Genomic DNA, 18,897 nt, shown 5'->3' with positions numbered 1-18,897 from the left:
GAGTAGCCAGTTGAGAAGGGCAGGATGTGAGATCCCACGGTTCGATCGCATTCATCGCTTTATTTTTCTCCTCATGGGATTTAGACTCCAAAAAATTGATTTGAGCTCTATTTTGTTTTACATACTGTGCTTTATAGTCCCAGGAAGCAACATGAAAAATTGGGGAATTTTTCAAGATCATTCATCCATTCGAAATTTAATAAGACTATCTCTGATGAAGCTTGCTATAAGTTAACAAATTTACAAACTCATAACAGTAATGAATGGAAAAATAAAACTTTTATAAAAAAAATAAAATTAAAAAAAAGTACACCATATTGCTACTGTACTAAATGGCATACAAAATTATAATTTTTAAGTCGGGTAATTACACTTCAGCATCTATTTGGTGCTCTTCAGAAGACATTTGTTAATATATTTCCAGATGTGAGGAGATAGACCAAAAGGACAACGAGAAGTAGGAGTTCGGTAAGTTGAAAGATTTGTTCGGAGATTATCCGAAATGGAGCGTCAGAAAGGTTCTGGCTTCTTTTCGAGTAAACACAGATAAGTTAAATTAATATTGTTGGAAGAGTCTTGAGTTTTGTTCAGGTGTGGAAGGTACGGGACATTTACACCAAGGTTCAAAATTCACGAAAGTCATTTAACTAACAGCCGTAGTGTATTAATTTTTTAAAAAATTAAATTAGTATATTACACTTTGACCTAAGAAATATACTATCATATTATCATAGTATCAAGCTCTCTTTTTAGTTACAACGCCATCTATACAATCTTAATTCAAAACGATCATTCCATCATTTTCAGCTGCCCAGTCCTGAAAATCTCATAATGTCTAAATTTCCCGACGGTTAATAAGCACACTCTAGCTATTCCTTCTTCCGCATTCTACACTTAAGCTCGTTGAAACCTCACTCATTTTTTCCCACTTTGTCTTCATCTGAAGGGGTTCTTGCGTTTCACCTCTTAGTTAAACCGGGTCTTCCCCTTTAACCACAGACAATTCTCTGCCCAACCATCAGTTCCAAGCAACCTTAAGGCGGATCCACATGTTGGCCGCTCGCCACGAATCAGAGGCTTGTACAAATGCTCGGTAAACGAAGAGCGGGCCATCCACATGTCAGTGTTATTCAGAGAGGCAAGCATGGCAGACGATAAGTGGTTTCAGCCATTGCACTGGGATTATATTATTTTTATTACAAAAAAAGAAAATAAAAGAAAATTAAATATAAATAAATAAGATTAAATATAAAACTTATTATAAAAATTAACTACAACCTCCTAACAGCTCTCAGTTGCAACTAGGCAAAGAACAATGGTGGAGATGCTACACGAGCGCTCTCACGAACCACTTTCATCTGTGTCCAAAAACCGACTCTCGACTGATCGGCAACGAGCTTAGGCCAACTCGTACAAGCCATCCATCCACATGCTCGTGCATACCCGAGTTCGCCTTGGCTTGGCCAATATGTAGGAAGCCCCTTTATACATTCTACATCTGTAGTCTCCTTCAATTCCGATACCACTCACAGGAAATAAGATCCCGCCTTCCTGGCCTCTATATCACTTCATAGAATAACATTTTAACATTCCTTTTTAACCCACTCCACTGCCGTCTGAAATTCCTTCACTTCGATTTGATCTCCCATGCTTCTTCACTGGCTTAATTTAAATGCCTCCTTTTTCAATACCTTCTCACATTACAAACCGAAGCACTCCAATTATAATATCTTAATTTCAGAATTGAATTAAGATTAGGGTTGAGTCATTTTTTTCCTTTAATATTCTATAGGGGGTAACTAATGAATTAATTGATTAATTTATGTTCTTTTATTTCTTCTTTATACTTCCATTATTTATAATTTAGAAAAATAAATTGTTTACTGATATATTTTTTATTGTAAATATAGTATAAACTATACTATTTTATTATTTTAGCTTCTAGTTAGAAATGGTTTCTTTTAATTCTGCATTTATTTATTCTGAATGGACCATTTCTAATTCATTCTATCAAAAGATGTTTGACGTAAACAACCATCTCTACATCAGCCACTGTTTAGGACCGCAATATTCAAACCTGTTACGCTCACGAAAAATGGAGTTGCAACCACTCCTCCCGCTTCTTTCTATACGCTGTGGAATGTCCTAAGAACTCCGCTTGAAAGAAAACTAGGGATTGAAAGAAAAAAAAAATGACCACCCCCAATGCGCCAAGATCAGCCACACTCGAAAGAATCTCAAGCAAAGCTGTTCTCATCATCAAGCATCAAATTATGAATAGAAACTCCGTGTTTGTAGCCAAGGGAGTTGAGACATCACCCTAGCAAAGTCGAGTCTGCATAGACGCCAATTCGATTCGGGCTTGGGGAAGTAGACTTTTATTTCGTGACGGCCCCTCGTAATAAAAACTTTACACTTCCACTAGGATTAGAATAGGTTAAATATCTATTGAATAACCCTCCCACCACAAATCAAAAATGATCATAAGACAGGGGGAAAAAAAACAAAAAACTATGCCTTAAGACGAGAATTCCACACATTTTTTTTACTTTCTCCTCTATTTTAAATTTCATTTTTCAATCATAGAACTTTTATTTCATTAAAATTTCTGGTTCACTGTTTACTTTTTCGACTTACTCCCCGACCTCAATATCAACTTACACAGTAAATATCTTTATTAATTAGACATAATAACGTCAGGATAGAGACTTTTGACATAGTAAAAGTTAAAACCAATGAAAATAATTTGGGATTAATCAAATGAACATTTATTATTAAATCATGTGATCGTTTCATCGAATATATGAATGAACTCAATTAGCAAAAATTAATCGTGAAAGAATAATTATGCACTAATGTGTTTTCTTCAAACCAGAACAGGACAGTTTTTATTCCCGATTTGTATGGCTATAACAGTGGCTTTGATTACCTTGATGATCCTATCATAGATCTAAAACTTAACAATTGTCATGGGTAAATTTAGATTTCTGTCCTGATACAAATAATAGAATCCTAACATTCCTCTAGACTTAGACTGAAAATCAAAATAATGAAGAATTTTATTGGGATATCATTTTATCAAGATTTTGGTGGCTGAGATAGATTAATTTTTTAATTAGTTTGTAATAATTTTGATAAGATTTAGCTAAACAATCTTGAATTAATATGGTCCTAGTGTACCAATCGGCGTACCAAAATGCCTATTCCTACTTACATTGGATTTAATTTATTTAGATTATTAATTTAATTAATTTAATTAGATCACACCTGTTCACTTACTCTCGAATTCTGCACCTGAGAAACTCCCTCTAACAATGCTATAACTGGCATTACATCAAACTTTTCAACATCTTACCATTGAACCAATTAACATTTCTTCACTTTTGGCCTCTAAAAGTCTTCCTTTTGAATTTTGGACGAATTCATTGCTAGTACTAGTCAGATTAAGTCATAGTGAAGCTTTTTGTTTTTTTTTTTCTAAAAAGTCGTTTTGTTAAATATTGTAGTTATCACCTTTTTAGAGTGGGCCTTTTAAATATCTGAATAAGTAAAACATTTTTAAAATTCCATCAATCTCTGTCTCTTCCACTTGGTGATCTAATCTCTGAATAGTTTAACATCAATTATTTATTGTTATGATAATTATTAAATTTAGAGGAAATCTATGCAAATTTTTTTTTCAGATTACAAACAGTTCTTATTTGAGATATTTGAAGCAAAGTGTTATTGATGGTTTGTCAAATGATATAATTGAATCTAATAATCTCTTTACTGAACTACCAGAGCAAGTTGAAAAGCAAAGTAAAATAGTAAGGCAATGTAAGAACTTTATATTTTTGTTTGTTATGTGATTTGTTGCTAATGATGTTATTATTCATCTATTTGTATTTTTAGCCATTATGATTCAACTGAACCACCAAAGAACAGTTCTCTATAACTCTGCTACCTCTTTCAACAAGGCAAAGCAAAATGTTCACAGTGATTTAGAAGATATTGGTGTCAAAATACCTCCAGCTTTTCAAACAGTCCAGTACATTGACTACTGGAGGTGGCTGATTGGACTTGGTTGTTAATTATAAATTTGATAAAACAAAATGTGTTTTAATACTTTTTTCTTTTGTAGTTTATAATTTAAGAACTCTTACATCAATCAAAACTATTTAGGGTGATTCCCCCAAAACCGATAAATTTGAGTGCTAGAATTTCTGGAAAAAAAATATTTCTGATTTGATCAAATTCATCATGAGAACATTTGCGGGAAGGGAAAATCCATCATCGGAAGGTTGTGGGTTTGAGTTCCACCTGGGTCGGGTAAATATTTATTTTGTGGTGGCCCTGAGAAATTAATCTTGGCATTCCCGCTCTTGGGCTTTACAGGTCCTCTATGAAGAACTTGAGCAAAAAGAATTAATGAAAAAGTAGCCGATGGCCTGTATTATATTTGAACCAGCAAAAAAATATTTATACAAGCGGCACCAGAGATACTGGATACACATACTGGATTTTGGGAGAATCACCCATAAATTAAAAAACTAAAAAGTTAAGTTAAATAATTAATACAGAATTATATCCTGTATATTTAATGTATAGAAATATTTAATATATTTTTATATCTATGTATTCTACAGTAATTTTTATTATTATTTATAGCATTAATAACTACATCTATCCAACTTAGAACTAAGTTATGAACCATAAAATTATGATAACGGGGCTTAAGCCCAATAATATCCTGACAATCATGCCACCGGAAGTAAGCTTATTTTCTTTTTTCAGTATCAGCAATTTCAGTCCTGTACATTTGGTCTCTTCTTACTGGAGCCACTTGCTGTGGCTGCTGTGGAAGTGAAAGAAGTTCATCACCGACATTAATTGTGTAAGAAACAATAGTTGATTCAGTTCAAAGATAGTGATTGAAATTTAATTAATAATATCTATATTTTTTTAATAATTTGATTTTATTTCCAGAACAGTTATACTCGTATCACTATTTTCATTTTTTCTATGGATTTTCATGATCTCTACATTCATCATTGGAGGTCATGCTGAGGTATTTATATGCCAGGCTCTTGAAAAGGAATCAGATTTTTCAACTTTCTCTAAAATAATTGATACTGGTGGCATCTTGACTGAATCAGGTGGATCGTACTTATCAACACTGCTGTTGGGAAATAGTTCTATCTCAATGCCTTTTGGGAAAGTAATCCAGTTCGTACTGTTAATAAAACAAGTAAAATAATCTAGCCTTATTAGTCAAAATAATAAATATTCTATTTTTGAAGCAGAATCAATTTTGTTCATACTTCTAACATACTATAATTATATTATATAATACATAATTGGGACTATAAATTGAATTATTAATAGCTTAATAATGGACACTTTATATTCCATTTTATAACTGTTCTGTGAGAGACTATTGGCCAAAATAAGATGTAAGATGCGACACTGCACTTTTTAATTCATAGTTATAATATTCTAAGGTCTAGCACCATTATCAATCGCAGAACATTGATTTATCTTGCTCAGTGGAGGAGGATGGAACAGGGGTTGTATGACCAGATTAATTCCTGAACATTAAACAAGTTTTACTTCTCTGGATTTTAACTATTTTAAATTGAATCAAATTAAACTATTTTTACATTATTCGATATTATCTGTTCATTAATATGAAATAAACAAATATGTTAATTAGAAGTAGGAAAGTGGCAACTACTGACCTGACTTTAAGAATTAAAATTGAAAAATTATTATTCTTTGAATTTTAGGAAATGTGAAAGAAACGAATCTGCTTATGGAGCATTGAAATTGAAAAATTTGCTTGATATTGGCGATATAACTAATATTACAAAGTGGACAAATGTAATGCAGCAGATGCAGCAAATACAAGTCAATATACAAAAATTTGAAATCCTCACTCCAAGTTTGCATTCAAAATTGACAGATTTAATGCAAGGTCTTAAAATAAACATTAGCGGATATAGAGCTCAGGTAATATTTTTCAAACTGTGAATTAAATTGATTAACAATTATAATAAATAAAAAACAAGACTAAAGCAATAAATAAAATTCATCACCATGAATATAGGAAAATATGGTTGAGAGGAGAGTAAAAGAAGAAACCCAGTAAGATATCACTCATCACTCTTACTGCATGTTTCTTTCTTGAACACACTCTCTAACCATCTTCTCTTTGATTACATTCACAGTTAGCAATTTCTTCAGTGGGTAAAAGAAAGGTGTATCTGGCAGGAATCGGGATGTAAATGATGATTAAAATAGAGGTTGCACTTAGATAAATCAAGTCATTTGTATAGACAGAGAATTATGTATTATGCAGTGTATAGAGACTAGGAGAAAGCAATGAGCCTTGTGGAAAACCATAGGAATAAAGAAGATTTTTTGAGGAAAATTAATAGTAGTAAATACACATTGAGATAATTATGACTGAAACGATTTAATAACATCATCGTAAAAAAAGAAGATTTGTCTCTGAATTCCATGCACAAAAGCTTTGGATAAATCAATGAGAATAAAGATAGTTAATTGTTGAAAATTGTATATATTTGAATTATTAATAATATAATTAATTAAAAGAATCTGTTCTATATTCTATGAAAATGAATAATTTTAGGTATCTGGTCCAGTTAGTAATGACTTAGAAATCTTTGCCAGTCAGTTGACCAGTGCAGCTCACCAAATTGGTGATATGAGCACAGCAGCCCATCTAGAAACATTAGCTGAAAATACACGACACATAGTTGCCACATACATAAAAGATCTCGAACAACATAAGGTAAAAAAGTTTTTGATATCCTAAAAGCAAATATTTGGGAACAAATCTCTTATCAAAGAAAAACTCAATTCCTTTAATTTTCCAATAGTTTTGAAGTTTATAAATTTTAATTATTTTTTTTTTCGTATTTAGAAGTCTGTATGTATATATTACAATGTTAAGTGTCCACAAATTTTACTGAAAATAATTCAAAGTTTAAAAATTAAACATGTCTGAAATAAAGATGTTTAATTTAAACATATAATAAAGTAAAATTCCCTCACATAAATATAAGTAAATTTGAAAAGAAGTTATTGTAAGGAATTCAACTACTTGAATTTCTTTTTTAATGGCATTTATAATTTCCTCTTTTCTTAAGACTGGTGATTTCTGATTGAAATATAACAATGACATTGCACTGTAGAAATTTTCAGTCATTAGGAAATATGAGTATTCTATTAAAAAATGTCTATAAAAAAACCTGGTTTTAGTTTACTAATCAACACACTACATAAATGAAACAATATTGGTTTGATTTACTTATAATTCTGACACTAACTTAAAATATATACCAATCAGTCCAAAGAAAATTGTTTTAATTTTAATAATAGTGCAAGTGTTTTTTTGTTTTTTTAATGATTATAAAAATCACTTAATGTCAAATATGATAATTTAGACAATAGAAATAAACAATGAACTGATTAATTTGTAATCATGATCAAATAAATGCAATAACACTTAAACAAAAATATTTAAAGCTATTTCAAGTGAAGTTGCGAAGTTGAAAATGATTATGAATAATAGAAGTCATCTCAACAAGCAGTAAACTTCAATTGAAATACCAACAACTGAGTATTTTATGACATGTGTGAAAATTTTATATTGTAGAATTTAATGTTTTATTCTATTATTTAAATTTTAAGTAATTCTTCTTGTTTAAATTAGAAAAATTAAGAATAATGCATTTTTTGTAGGAGAACCTTATTTACCAACTAACTGCTCTAGAACTAAAAATAAATCCATTGTTAGTGCAAGTGAATCAATCGTTATCTCATATGAAAGCAATTCAGTACTTCATTAAAAACCAAGGAGATCGGATCGCACAAGAGGTATTAAAAATATCTAATATATCTATATATCTAAGGACATTAATATGGTTATTTAATAAGTTTAATTTTATAATAAGTGCAATCTCATCTAGAATAACCTGATCAAAGAAGGAAAAAGGGCAGCTTTGTTCCTAGAGTATTTTCATCTGATTTGTACTGCACATTTTTTTTTTTCTGAATGAATTCAAACAAAATTAATGCTACCAGAAACAGTAAAGTTTTAATCATTCTATGAGCATACCATTACAGTACGAACTTCAGTAATAGATTGTTTGCCTTTCAAGACCATTGCAGATTTGTGCTTCATTCCAGCGTTATTCTTTTTTTCTGTAAATAAGTTTTAATCTACAGCTCATTAAGTTATTAAGTTACTTTTTACTATAATATACTCATTACAAAAAAATGTAATTATAACTTCATTAGGTCATATTTCCTAAAATTCAGTTCATATATGAAGTCAGAAAAAAAATTAAAATTTCCCCAAGTGTCTGAAATTAGACAAGGGCTAGTTTTCTTCTTATGCCCAATCCCTTTTAGACTTATGCTAGTATCAATCAGAATTTGTAAATAGATAGATGATTTTATTCTTTTATACCATTTGTACCTTTTACATAATTTAATATAAATATTATTTTGACATTGTCAAACCTATTTAAATAATGAACTTACAACTTAAATTGAAGTATCTAATCGAAACTTTCAAATATGTATACAAATATTATTTACTCTTTTAGTTAATTATCATTGTTACATTATTTTGTTTTTATGTCGATTTATTATTAAGTGAAACATAAAAACCTTATTTCTTACTTCTTGTTGTATCAATCTAAAGAGATGTCTCAGAATAAATAAAGATTATTATAATTAAAAAGTTCATAGCAAAACAAAATTTTAGTTGAATTTGAATGAAAGGAAGACATAAATAAATATATTATTCAAATAATAACAATTAATTTTTTAAAAATTTTTTGAGGTTTATTACTTCCATCATTTGCAATAAATTATTATTTATTTATTCATTAACAATTGTACAACGTTTCGGGACCACTGTCCCATATTCATGCACTATAAAAACCTCATGATTTCATATGGGAAATTATGTCCACCATTTGTGCATCTTCACTTCTCTCTGGCACAGCTATCATTCTATCGTAGAATCGATAATTGTAGGATAATTGTCCTTGCCTTATTCCTGATATTTGGCATGGAAATCTTTAAGTATCTGTATGACTCATTAGTCTGAGAGGACATATGTAGTGGCTAGATGTGACCTGAATTTGGAAAAGTACTTCGTCAGATTGTCCCCTTATGGGATTGTCAACCACACTTAATTATTTTTAATGTAAACAAACAACATAATCAATATACGGATTTCATTCAAATTTCATGGATATTGTTCTAATAAATTTAATCATGATTTGTTTATTATTATTAGGTCTGGCCTTAGACTTCTTTAGTATACCTTAATTAATTAAATTAAATGGAAATATAAAATGAAATTCTAAAAATGAATTATTGTTTCATTATGAACTATTGATAAAGCATTATTATTATTATTATTATTATTTTTAAATGATACCAAAGTCATTTAGTAATAAAATTTAAATAAGAATGTAAATATTGATCTGACTAACTCTTTTAGAATAGCTTTAATATTTTAGTTATTTTAGAAAAATCAAATACAGAAATTAAAAATATTTTTCTTTCTTTAAATATTTAATTTAAACTGCATTACTTTAACATTGGATACTTAGTCTTTTTTTTTACAGCAAATATATTAGAGGAATATTTTTGTATGTGGAATCTATCCTAGATTATTAGTATATTGCATATTTTTATCCTAGGCATTGGACTTGTACACTTCAAGGATGCTTAATTATCTGGAGCAATACCACAAATTCGTACAAGAAAATTTGAAAAATATCCCATGTAAGTCATTATATGAACTATACAACTACGTAAACATAGCAGTCTGTCGTCTTATCATTGATCCTTTGGTAATTAGAGTGAATTTTTTTTAAATATCTTTTACATTGTTTGTATCTCGATAACTTAAAATCTCTGATTTTTTAGAATGGGTTTTGGTTTTCGACACTATGGTGCTTGATAATTTTTCTTATCGAAACACCAATCTGCTTAAAATTGATAGATTACTACAGCCAAGCAATAGAAGATTCTGATTTGTAAGTGATATTTATTAATTTTTTTTTATAAAATTAATTAAAACTTCTTTTTTTCACACTTTTATTCTATGATCTGTAAACATCATTTGTAGCATTAACAATGGTTGTATTCATAGATGTAATTCAGATTTTGTTATATATTGGGCTGTAAAAAAAAGTTCTTTATGATTGATAAATAGGCCAATGAAATAGTTGTTTTCCTCTCAGTGTTTTCTTATGTTTATCTTCAAATAGTATGAAATAGTTAGGTTTAGTTATGAGTATTAAATCCTATTTACTGAAAAAAATAATGTTGAATAGTAAATTCAATGAACTTGGAAGTAACAAAGGAAAATTCGGTGTATTCTGCTTGAATTTAACTGTTAAAACCTGAAATGATCACTAACGAAGTGTAGCACCAACAATTAGAGAGAATGTATGATCCTTTACAGGTTATAACAGTGGTTCCCAACATGTAGAAGTCTGTTATCACAAAGCCAGAAATTTAACTATGTATGGACCAATCCCACTATCATTATGGGGCAAAGGATGGTCTTCCCCAGAAAATGTTTAAAAGTTTGTTTTCAGGCACTTTTATATTCCATTTACCCGATAAAACCTTTTAACTAACACTTAGACATCAGGAGAGGTATATAATATAACATCCCTAATAATAAATGCTCATAAAATATCCACAACTTGAGACTCCCACAGTCCATTTTCAAGTGTCTTGTGGCTCACCTGTGGTCTGCAGATATCATCTATGGGGAACCTCTTGGTTACAGGGAAGCATTTCAAAACAGACAAAGAGGGAAAGCCAGCAGTAAAAGATTTCTTTACCCAAACAAAAATAAAATTTTCTTCATCAGGGATTGACAAAATGTCTGAGGGTTTGTTGAAGGAAGTTGAAAACCATAGAAAATGTTTTGCGGTTTAAATGCGTTATGTTTCTAATATAGGTAAACATACATTTTATAAAATTTTACCAAAATTCCGACAGAATTTTTTACAACCAAATATAAATATAATTAAATTGTAGATGGATGGACATAATCATTCAGATAAAAACACATGTGAGTAGATCCCTCATTCTGGTTCTTTTCAGGGTTTTTTTTTTCCCCTTGAGAGTTATTGGAATTTCAAAAACATTATCCCAACAGTGAGTACATTAATTTGAGTCTCTAATTTAAGGATATTTTTTTTAATATGTGGGTCCCATGTCTTTCTCTAATTGTATGTACTCCCTCCTAGGTATTGTAGTCCTTGATGGGTTGTCAATTTCATATTGGTGAGAAGACAAGATGTACTGGGACTTTCGACTATTTAATTAAGTCTTCAATGCCTGTACCAATCAAGTTTCTGTAGACCATGTTGTTATTTAAGAAAGGCCTGTGCAGAATTTTTTGTCAACTCATGATCAGGCATCTGTTTATGTAGCTGTAAAAGTGTTTGAACTATGAAGATTATCATGCATGTACCTCATGTACATTGGTGGATCAAGGATTAATGAGTTATATTCAGTTGTGTATTATGTGTTATTTACAGTAGTGAATTAATGAGTTATGTTCAGTTGCGTATTGTGTGTTATTTACAGTTGTGGAAAAGGCCCTGAAGCATACAGGCTATAATTTGTCAATTAGAAGGTTGAATTTTGAAAATTTGTACTTCACGTGAAAGAGAGGTATAAGCAAAGAATTTTGGAATAAATGGGAAGCAAACTTAATATATAATAAATATAAATAGTAAAATAATCATTAATATAAATATAAACATATAATTATAATAAATACAAATATTTAAAATTTTGCACCTCAGAAGATTGATCATAGAGAAATAAATGTATAATAAGTGATCAGAGTAAACAATTTTAGAATAAATAGAAAGCAAACTTTCCACGATATGTGAAATTTCTCACCTCAGAAGATTCATCGAAGAAAAGTATATGCACAGGAAGTGACATAGATGCACAAGCAAAGATTGAGCTTGAAATTGTATATTGTAAACTTCAGAGTCCTTTGATAAATAAGAAACCAATCAAGTTAAGAAGTCAATGTCTGAAAGCCCTTAAGGTGTGCCATGGCTAATGAAAGGTTGTGGAGAGCAGACTAAAGATTTTTATGTCTTGAGATACATTATCTACTAATTAGAATAAATACCTACTTGCAAAGAACTAAAAATATAATAGCTAATTTAGGAATACAGTTTTGCTTTATACCGGAGATATTTGAAAGTTAGCAATGACATAGGGAAATGGAAATGTACCAGCATATGGGGGATCCAGAAATGATAATAAGGTGGTTGTCTTATAGGTACGTACAATATTTCTTCCATTATCATGGAATCTTTATTGCTTGATAAATTGTGCCAGCCTAAAAAAGGGGTGATTTTTCATGGTTAATTTTGTGCACTCTTTTCATCTGCACCCTAGGTGGCGACACATCTCACCACAGCCCAGCTACTGTTGTAGTTCCTTCTTTTGTAGACTGCACATTAGTACCTGTAGATAGTTTAGAATTTGTTATATGCATAAATAATGCATTATTAACCAATATATGTTTTCATATACCAAAATTAGTTACTTCAAAATTAAATGACTATTTTTACCCATTAGCATCTAAATTTATTTCTAGTAAAAGTCTTTAAATAATTTTGTTATGAGTTATTCTTATCAATAATAATAAAATTATAAAATATTTTTCCCCTCTTTCAACAAGGGAAGAGATATTTCTGTTCTATAATCCGGATCCTGGAACTTTTTTTTTTTCAGGCACTTGCTCGAATAAACTATCTTAAAGTCCCTTCTTCCCATTTTAAGCAAGTATTTGAAAAGTGATATTGGACCATCACTCCCCGGGAGTCTTAGTGGGGCGGGTTCTGCTGGGAAGGATTGCCCTTTTTACTATTGTTTTTTTGGAATCCATAACAATTATTTTTTTTGGATTTATCTTGTTTGAAGAAATTTTTTCCGGAGGGAAATTTAGGTAGAAGGCATTTAGACATTTTAGATAGAAGGGAAATGATTGATGTTAGTGAGGAAATATTTTCTATTGTAGAAATAGTAGATATAGATATAATTTGTCAAGAGATTTAAAGCATATATTAAGAGTAAATAATATTTTTCAATATTAATATATTATTACAGGAGTACTTCTCAATCATACACGAATGGAAGTGAAAATGGTGAATGGATGCCAGAGTATGTATTTATTTTTAAAACATCATTAAAAATCTTAATATATTTCTAAAACAAATATTTCTTATATTTTTATGTCAGGCCAAGAGAAAGAGGTGGATGGTGAATTGACGAGGAGTGTTTGAAGCTCTTTAACTAGATTGAAGCACATTGAATTCTGTTATGCTCCTTAAGCACAATGTATCAATTAAGGACAATTTATAATTGTTATCAAGACTGAACTGAAAGCTCATTCATAGCCTTTGCCTTCAATGAATTGGCATTGAATCAGTGCTCCCTGTTTCCAGGAAAAATTTTCTCTATACTGCCATGTTATTACTGTAATAAGCTGAATAATACTTAGTGACAAAACGTCAAAAAAAAAAAAAGGTTAGAATTTATCAAATTGATGAAGTAATCGATAAGTGCCTGTTTGATGATTTATTTTTGGTTTATGATCCATAAGAGGTTTACAAATTTACTTTTACTTACTCAATAATTGTTGTTTAATTTTTAACAATAAAAATCCGTTGTTTGTCTTATTAATATAGTTTTCTTAAGAAATAAAAATTTTCATTTGTTTTTAATTTTTTTTTTCCATGTACTAGATTTTCCTTATGTTGTATTACTCAGAAAAAATAATCCAACTGATCACACAAAAAAATAAATCTCTAATTATCCAGGAAAAACGTTTACTATCAATCCATGGTAGGATTGAAAATGCCTATGTGGATTATGTTAATTATTTGTTATTTAAAGAGAAAAAAAAATACCAGTACAACCTATGAAGTCTTGGGTTTGGTTCAAATGTTCATTTATAAATTAGTCAAGGAATGGTAAGGAAAAAAATTAATGTTATTGAACCAACAGTTATACACAGAGATGAGTATCACTCCTTTACTGTCAGGTTATTACTCTAATAAAAGTATTAGGTATCCTTTTCAAAACAGTCTGGTGTGGTTAGGGGAGGATTTTCATGGTTATCCAGGAGGATCTCCATACACCAGAGTTGATCCAGAAAATTTAACAAGACTGTTAAATCATCTTAATTATAGCTTAATTATTATTTGAGGACTGTAAGATAAAAATGAAGAAATGATATGTATAACTTGCCATACTTATACCAGTAGAGCCAGAGCAGTGCAGGCCTTATTAAGGTAAGGTAGAGAGCTGGTAATCTGATTACTTTCATTTTCAATTTTGTTTTCATGTAATATTCTAAAATATTTAGTGATATTAAAATTTATATTGATATTTTAAAAATTCAAACTGCAACAGTATCAGTTGTTATTGCATAATTATAGCCACATAAGACACATCTTAGTAAGAGTAATCCTAATAATAGTAATCCTAATAATAGTAATCCTCATACTGTCTTTAAGGTGTGTGCCCTGTGAAGATCACCTTTATAATACTCTTTTCAAATTAAATTCATACATACAGAGCTCCAAGTGATAACAAGTCAAGAAGAAGCTGACACATTGCTGTAATGATGCATCAATGATCATTTTGATATAATTCAAAAACCCATTTAAATACAACCCCAAAAAAATTATCATCTTTTGAATAGTAATAAACATCCCATCTATTTTATTGTTTTCTATCAATACATTGAAACTCACAGTGAGTTAAATTCAATTTTAGTATTACTAGTATAGTAGGACTAAAATGAGTATTCCTGTAAGAGAAGGAGTTTGTGTACCCCCGACCCTTGCTCCTCTCCTCACCATAATCCTTCCTTTTCCTTAAAAACAACAAAAGTTTTCATTAACAAACATAGTTCTCATTTGTTTTTATTAAAACAATTTTTTTTTTTTTTTTTTACATTTACATTTACATTTTATAACATCCAGGAAAGCAATGACAGGAAAATTCAGTCAAATGAATGCAGATGAAGGAAGCACCCTGCACACCTTTTCCTTCTTTTTCCCACAAGCAAACTCATCTTAGATGTACAATACAATATCACACGATATTGAATTATAATTATAAATTAATTATAATATTTATGAATATAGAATTATATGAATATAATTCAATTATAATAGTAGCATTATATGAATATAGAATTATATTATAATTCTGGTTCTTAGTAGACCGTTAGTATCGTCTGTCCTCAGTACAACTAAGGAATTAATTAGTGCTGAATTGTGACCTAATAAAGGATATTTCTTCTGAAAACAGCATTGGAAACCTAACATCACAAATCAGTAAAAACTGTACTTATAGATCCTCAGAACTCTTTACATTAGAGTAGTCCTTGAAGGATCCTTTATTATTCTTTTTTTTTTAACAATTACCATATTTTTAAGATGATGTTATAATCTTTAGAAGAAATCTAAAATACACACCAAAACTTTATTGTTAGTGATTTTTTTATTGTTATGTGTGAAAGGCAACAAGATTTATTTTAATTGTTTAGACCTTGGAAAGAGGCTTGAGTAGTCAAGAATATCATAGTGTAGCAATCCATCATACCAAGCTAAATGATGGCTGTATAATAATACTGGCCTGAGATGTTTAATATTATAAAACAAGCAATACTATAAATATAGCTATTCAGAAAAAATGTACCCTACAAATCACAAGTTTGTTTTTATGTGCCTAACAGTGATGTCACCTCAACAGTAGTGAGACATTGGTGCGTCTTCTTTTTTCATGGGATGACTGAGTGAGTAGAGTATAGCCTATCCTGAGATGGTTTAGAACCATCTCTTCTCTCCATGGCTCCTTAAAGTTTCTCGCTGACTATATCACTTTCTGCTGCACTATTTTTAACTTGTCTCTTGTGTTGTCCCATTTGTTTTTTCATCTCATCACTCTTGCAATTTAATTTCTTTTATCCAAAACATGACATGTTTGCGACATGATCTGCCTTTATAGCTAGTCTTTACTCCTTCACAAGAGGCAACTCATAATGTTCAAAATTAATTATGGGTGTGTGGCCTATTGTTTGGCAAGCAAAATAATGGTTTGTGAATAGTTACTGATGGATTCCGCACCAGCCCTTCAAGTAATTTGCATGAGTAAGCATCTGAAATACCATTATTAGTAAAAACAAAAATTCTTACCCTTAAATATTACCCCAAAATTATATCCAGCTCAAGCCACCCACAAAATTACTTATTTTCATTTGGTAAACAAGCCTTCCCATATAATGGACCAAATACATGTCGTTCTTTCCCTAAGATGCCTCAACTACATTGCACACCCAAATCTCACCCCATTCCCAAATGCTAAAGCAACATCCTTCATAGGTAGAACCATGGTAGTTACACATCCCAACAGTCAAACATAAATTCATTTTTACTTTACTCCCAAATATAACATTAAAAAAGTTCCAACAGTTTAAAGCTACCTACCCACCAGGATTGGAACTAATTTTCACAGATGGCACTATTCATTATAGCAGTAGGCACTGCTATCATTTCTGATAATCATACCCTCTTATTTTCATTACAATCATTTTCTTTGATACTGCAGAACTTTTTGGAATCAATCAATGGACAGTTTGCAATATTCTACAAAATTTTTCTTGCTCGGTCATCTGTTCTGACACTGAATCTACACTCAAATCTTAATAAGATTCATTTTCAACATACCCTTGAATAATAAAGTTGAAGCAGTATTTGAAAACATTGAATAACTTAGGTTTTAGGGCTTTTTTAACTTAGGTCACGGCTACTTGGTCACTGTGGGATCACCAGGAATGAAAAGGCTGATTCGCAGGCTAGACTAGCAATAAAAGTAGGTCAAGTTATAACATCATCAACCAGCAAAGATGTCATGTTTTGGATAAAAGAAATTAGATTGCAAGAGTGACGAGATGAAAAGATGAAAGATACAACACAAGAGACAAGTTAAGAATGGTGCAGCAGAAAGTGATATAGTCAGCAAGAAACTTAAAGCAGCCATGGAGAGAAGAGATGGTCCTATCTGGCTATACTCTACTCACTCAGTCATCTCATGAAAAAAGAAGACACACCAATGTGTCACTACAGTGGAAGTGACCTCACCGTTAGGCACTAAGAAACAAAGTTGTGATTTGTAGGGTGGTTTTCTGATATTTAAGAGAAATAAAACCTAATTTCTGCTAAATATTATAATTCAGATAGTTTAAAAAAAGAAACATTTTTTGCAAAAAAAAAATTATTGAGGGAAGTAGAAAGGAAGAATCAGTTAAACAAAAATGTTTTTTTATTATCATTAACTTGAGACAGAAACAAAATTAAATAATAATTCAAACACGGGATACAATATATTTTTGGTTTAAATGACTTCAGATACTCTGCAAATTTAAATGCCTTGAGTTTTAAACATCTGAATTTTGCCATTACATCAAATTCAATGTTTCTTTAGTTTAACAGCAGTTGTAATTTGATTACAAATCCACAGTGAATGCTCTAATAAAAACACAATTGATACATGGAGCATTAAGCACATGGATTTACTAATTTGTTAATGTATATATGTGTGACTAATATTTCAAATTACATTACATACACCCTGGCTAAAAATACCCTAGATACTGTACAATATATATATATACTAAATTATTTCTATTTACAAGTGTTGTCTATTATATCTATTTCAGATCACACTTGTCAAGTAATTGCCATCAGGTAAGGCATGAGGAAGGTGGCACAGTAGCATAATGGGCATAACATTTTGAAAATTAGGTTCCCGAAAATATAAAGAATAAATGTGTCAATACATTATGTATGTCTTATATTTATAGCTACCACTACTTGGTTTAATAATTTTTAAAATTATAAGTAACAATAAAAAAAATATTGAAAATTATATCAAGAATATTTTTAATAAAGTTTAAGGAACAAAATGATCAATTTTTCCTTTACAATATTAAATAACAAATACTATCAAAGTCTTCTTAGAAAAGAAAAATGATTCACTAATTAACTAAACTAGAAAATTCTTTAAGTCAATAAATATAAATGCTTTTCATGATATGCTAAAACAACTAGGCTAAATAAAAATTAATTCCATAAAAATTTGGAATATAAAATTTCTGAATAAATAAAATATATTTTATCTATAACTTTAATTTTATTAACATTTAATTTATTAAAGATTATAAAACTTGGAAATAATTGGTAGAAAATGTTTATTGCCCAAATATTCAAGAGCTATGTGTCACCTTAAAAGAGTCTACCGTAGAAAGAATGTCTATTTAATTAAGGCAACTGCAAATCTAAATAGATGCATTCAGTTTTCAAAGGCAGCTGAAAACAAGAAGCTCTGATACAATTCTACGGCAAAAAATATTATAAAAAATGGCAACATTTTGGTATGTTTGCTAATATGTAGCTCGCAATTGTACTATGTATATAATAAAATAAAATTTCCTTCATATATACAATTGCCTAATAATATATTCTACAATGCCATCGTGGTTAACATAAATTAATAATTAAAAACTGAATTAATTTTCCAAAGAACATTAAGGCATATATTCGATATTGATGCTCTTATGTTATAAATTACAAATATGAGGTAATTGTTTAGAGCATTACAATAATGTTCCTGTACATGAACTTCTGATAGCTTTTGATATGAAATTTTTTCTAATTTAGCAACATTAACTATAAAGGGTCCATTATAAATGCATTATTATTTCTATTACAAAATGTCTGAGCAAGGAAACAAGGATATACCAAA

At 29.9% G+C, this 18,897-nt stretch overlaps 1 protein-coding gene across 4 annotated transcripts in view; it reads left to right on the top strand.

The window, feature by feature from the left end:
* Window positions 1-13,745, top strand: part of prom (prominin) — a 120,898-nt gene extending 107,153 nt beyond the window's left edge. Inside the window, exons 8-21 of one of the 4 annotated variants that reach the window (XR_010845097.1) lie at window positions 3,684-3,819; window positions 3,895-4,065; window positions 4,777-4,876; window positions 4,969-5,208; window positions 5,769-5,991; window positions 6,635-6,796; window positions 7,750-7,884; window positions 9,729-9,881; window positions 9,958-10,067; window positions 11,152-11,205; window positions 11,298-11,556; window positions 11,641-11,727; window positions 13,189-13,242; window positions 13,321-13,745. Coding sequence is in view for 2 of the 4 variants with exons in the window: in XM_067053301.1 (XP_066909402.1) it covers window positions 3,684-3,819; window positions 3,895-4,065; window positions 4,777-4,876; window positions 4,969-5,208; window positions 5,769-5,991; window positions 6,635-6,796; window positions 7,750-7,884; window positions 9,729-9,881; window positions 9,958-10,067; window positions 13,189-13,242; window positions 13,321-13,345 (1,509 nt within the window). In the remaining 2 variants the exon portion in view is untranslated. Of the gene's footprint in view, window positions 1-3,683; window positions 3,820-3,894; window positions 4,066-4,776; window positions 4,877-4,968; window positions 5,209-5,768; window positions 5,992-6,634; window positions 6,797-7,749; window positions 7,885-9,728; window positions 9,882-9,957; window positions 10,068-11,151; window positions 11,206-11,297; window positions 11,728-13,188; window positions 13,243-13,320 lie in introns of those variants that run through there. The other 3 variants (XR_010845096.1, XM_067053301.1, XM_067053302.1) reach the window with 3 other exon arrangements.
* The last annotated feature ends 5,152 nt before the right edge of the window (window positions 13,746-18,897 follow it).

Source organism: Halyomorpha halys, unplaced genomic scaffold (genome assembly GCF_000696795.3).
Source record: "Halyomorpha halys isolate HHAL.00 unplaced genomic scaffold, Hhal_1.1 Scaffold348.1, whole genome shotgun sequence".
In the NCBI taxonomy this organism is placed as follows: domain Eukaryota; kingdom Metazoa; phylum Arthropoda; class Insecta; order Hemiptera; family Pentatomidae; genus Halyomorpha; species Halyomorpha halys.
This window is presented reverse-complemented; position numbering and strand designations above follow the sequence as displayed.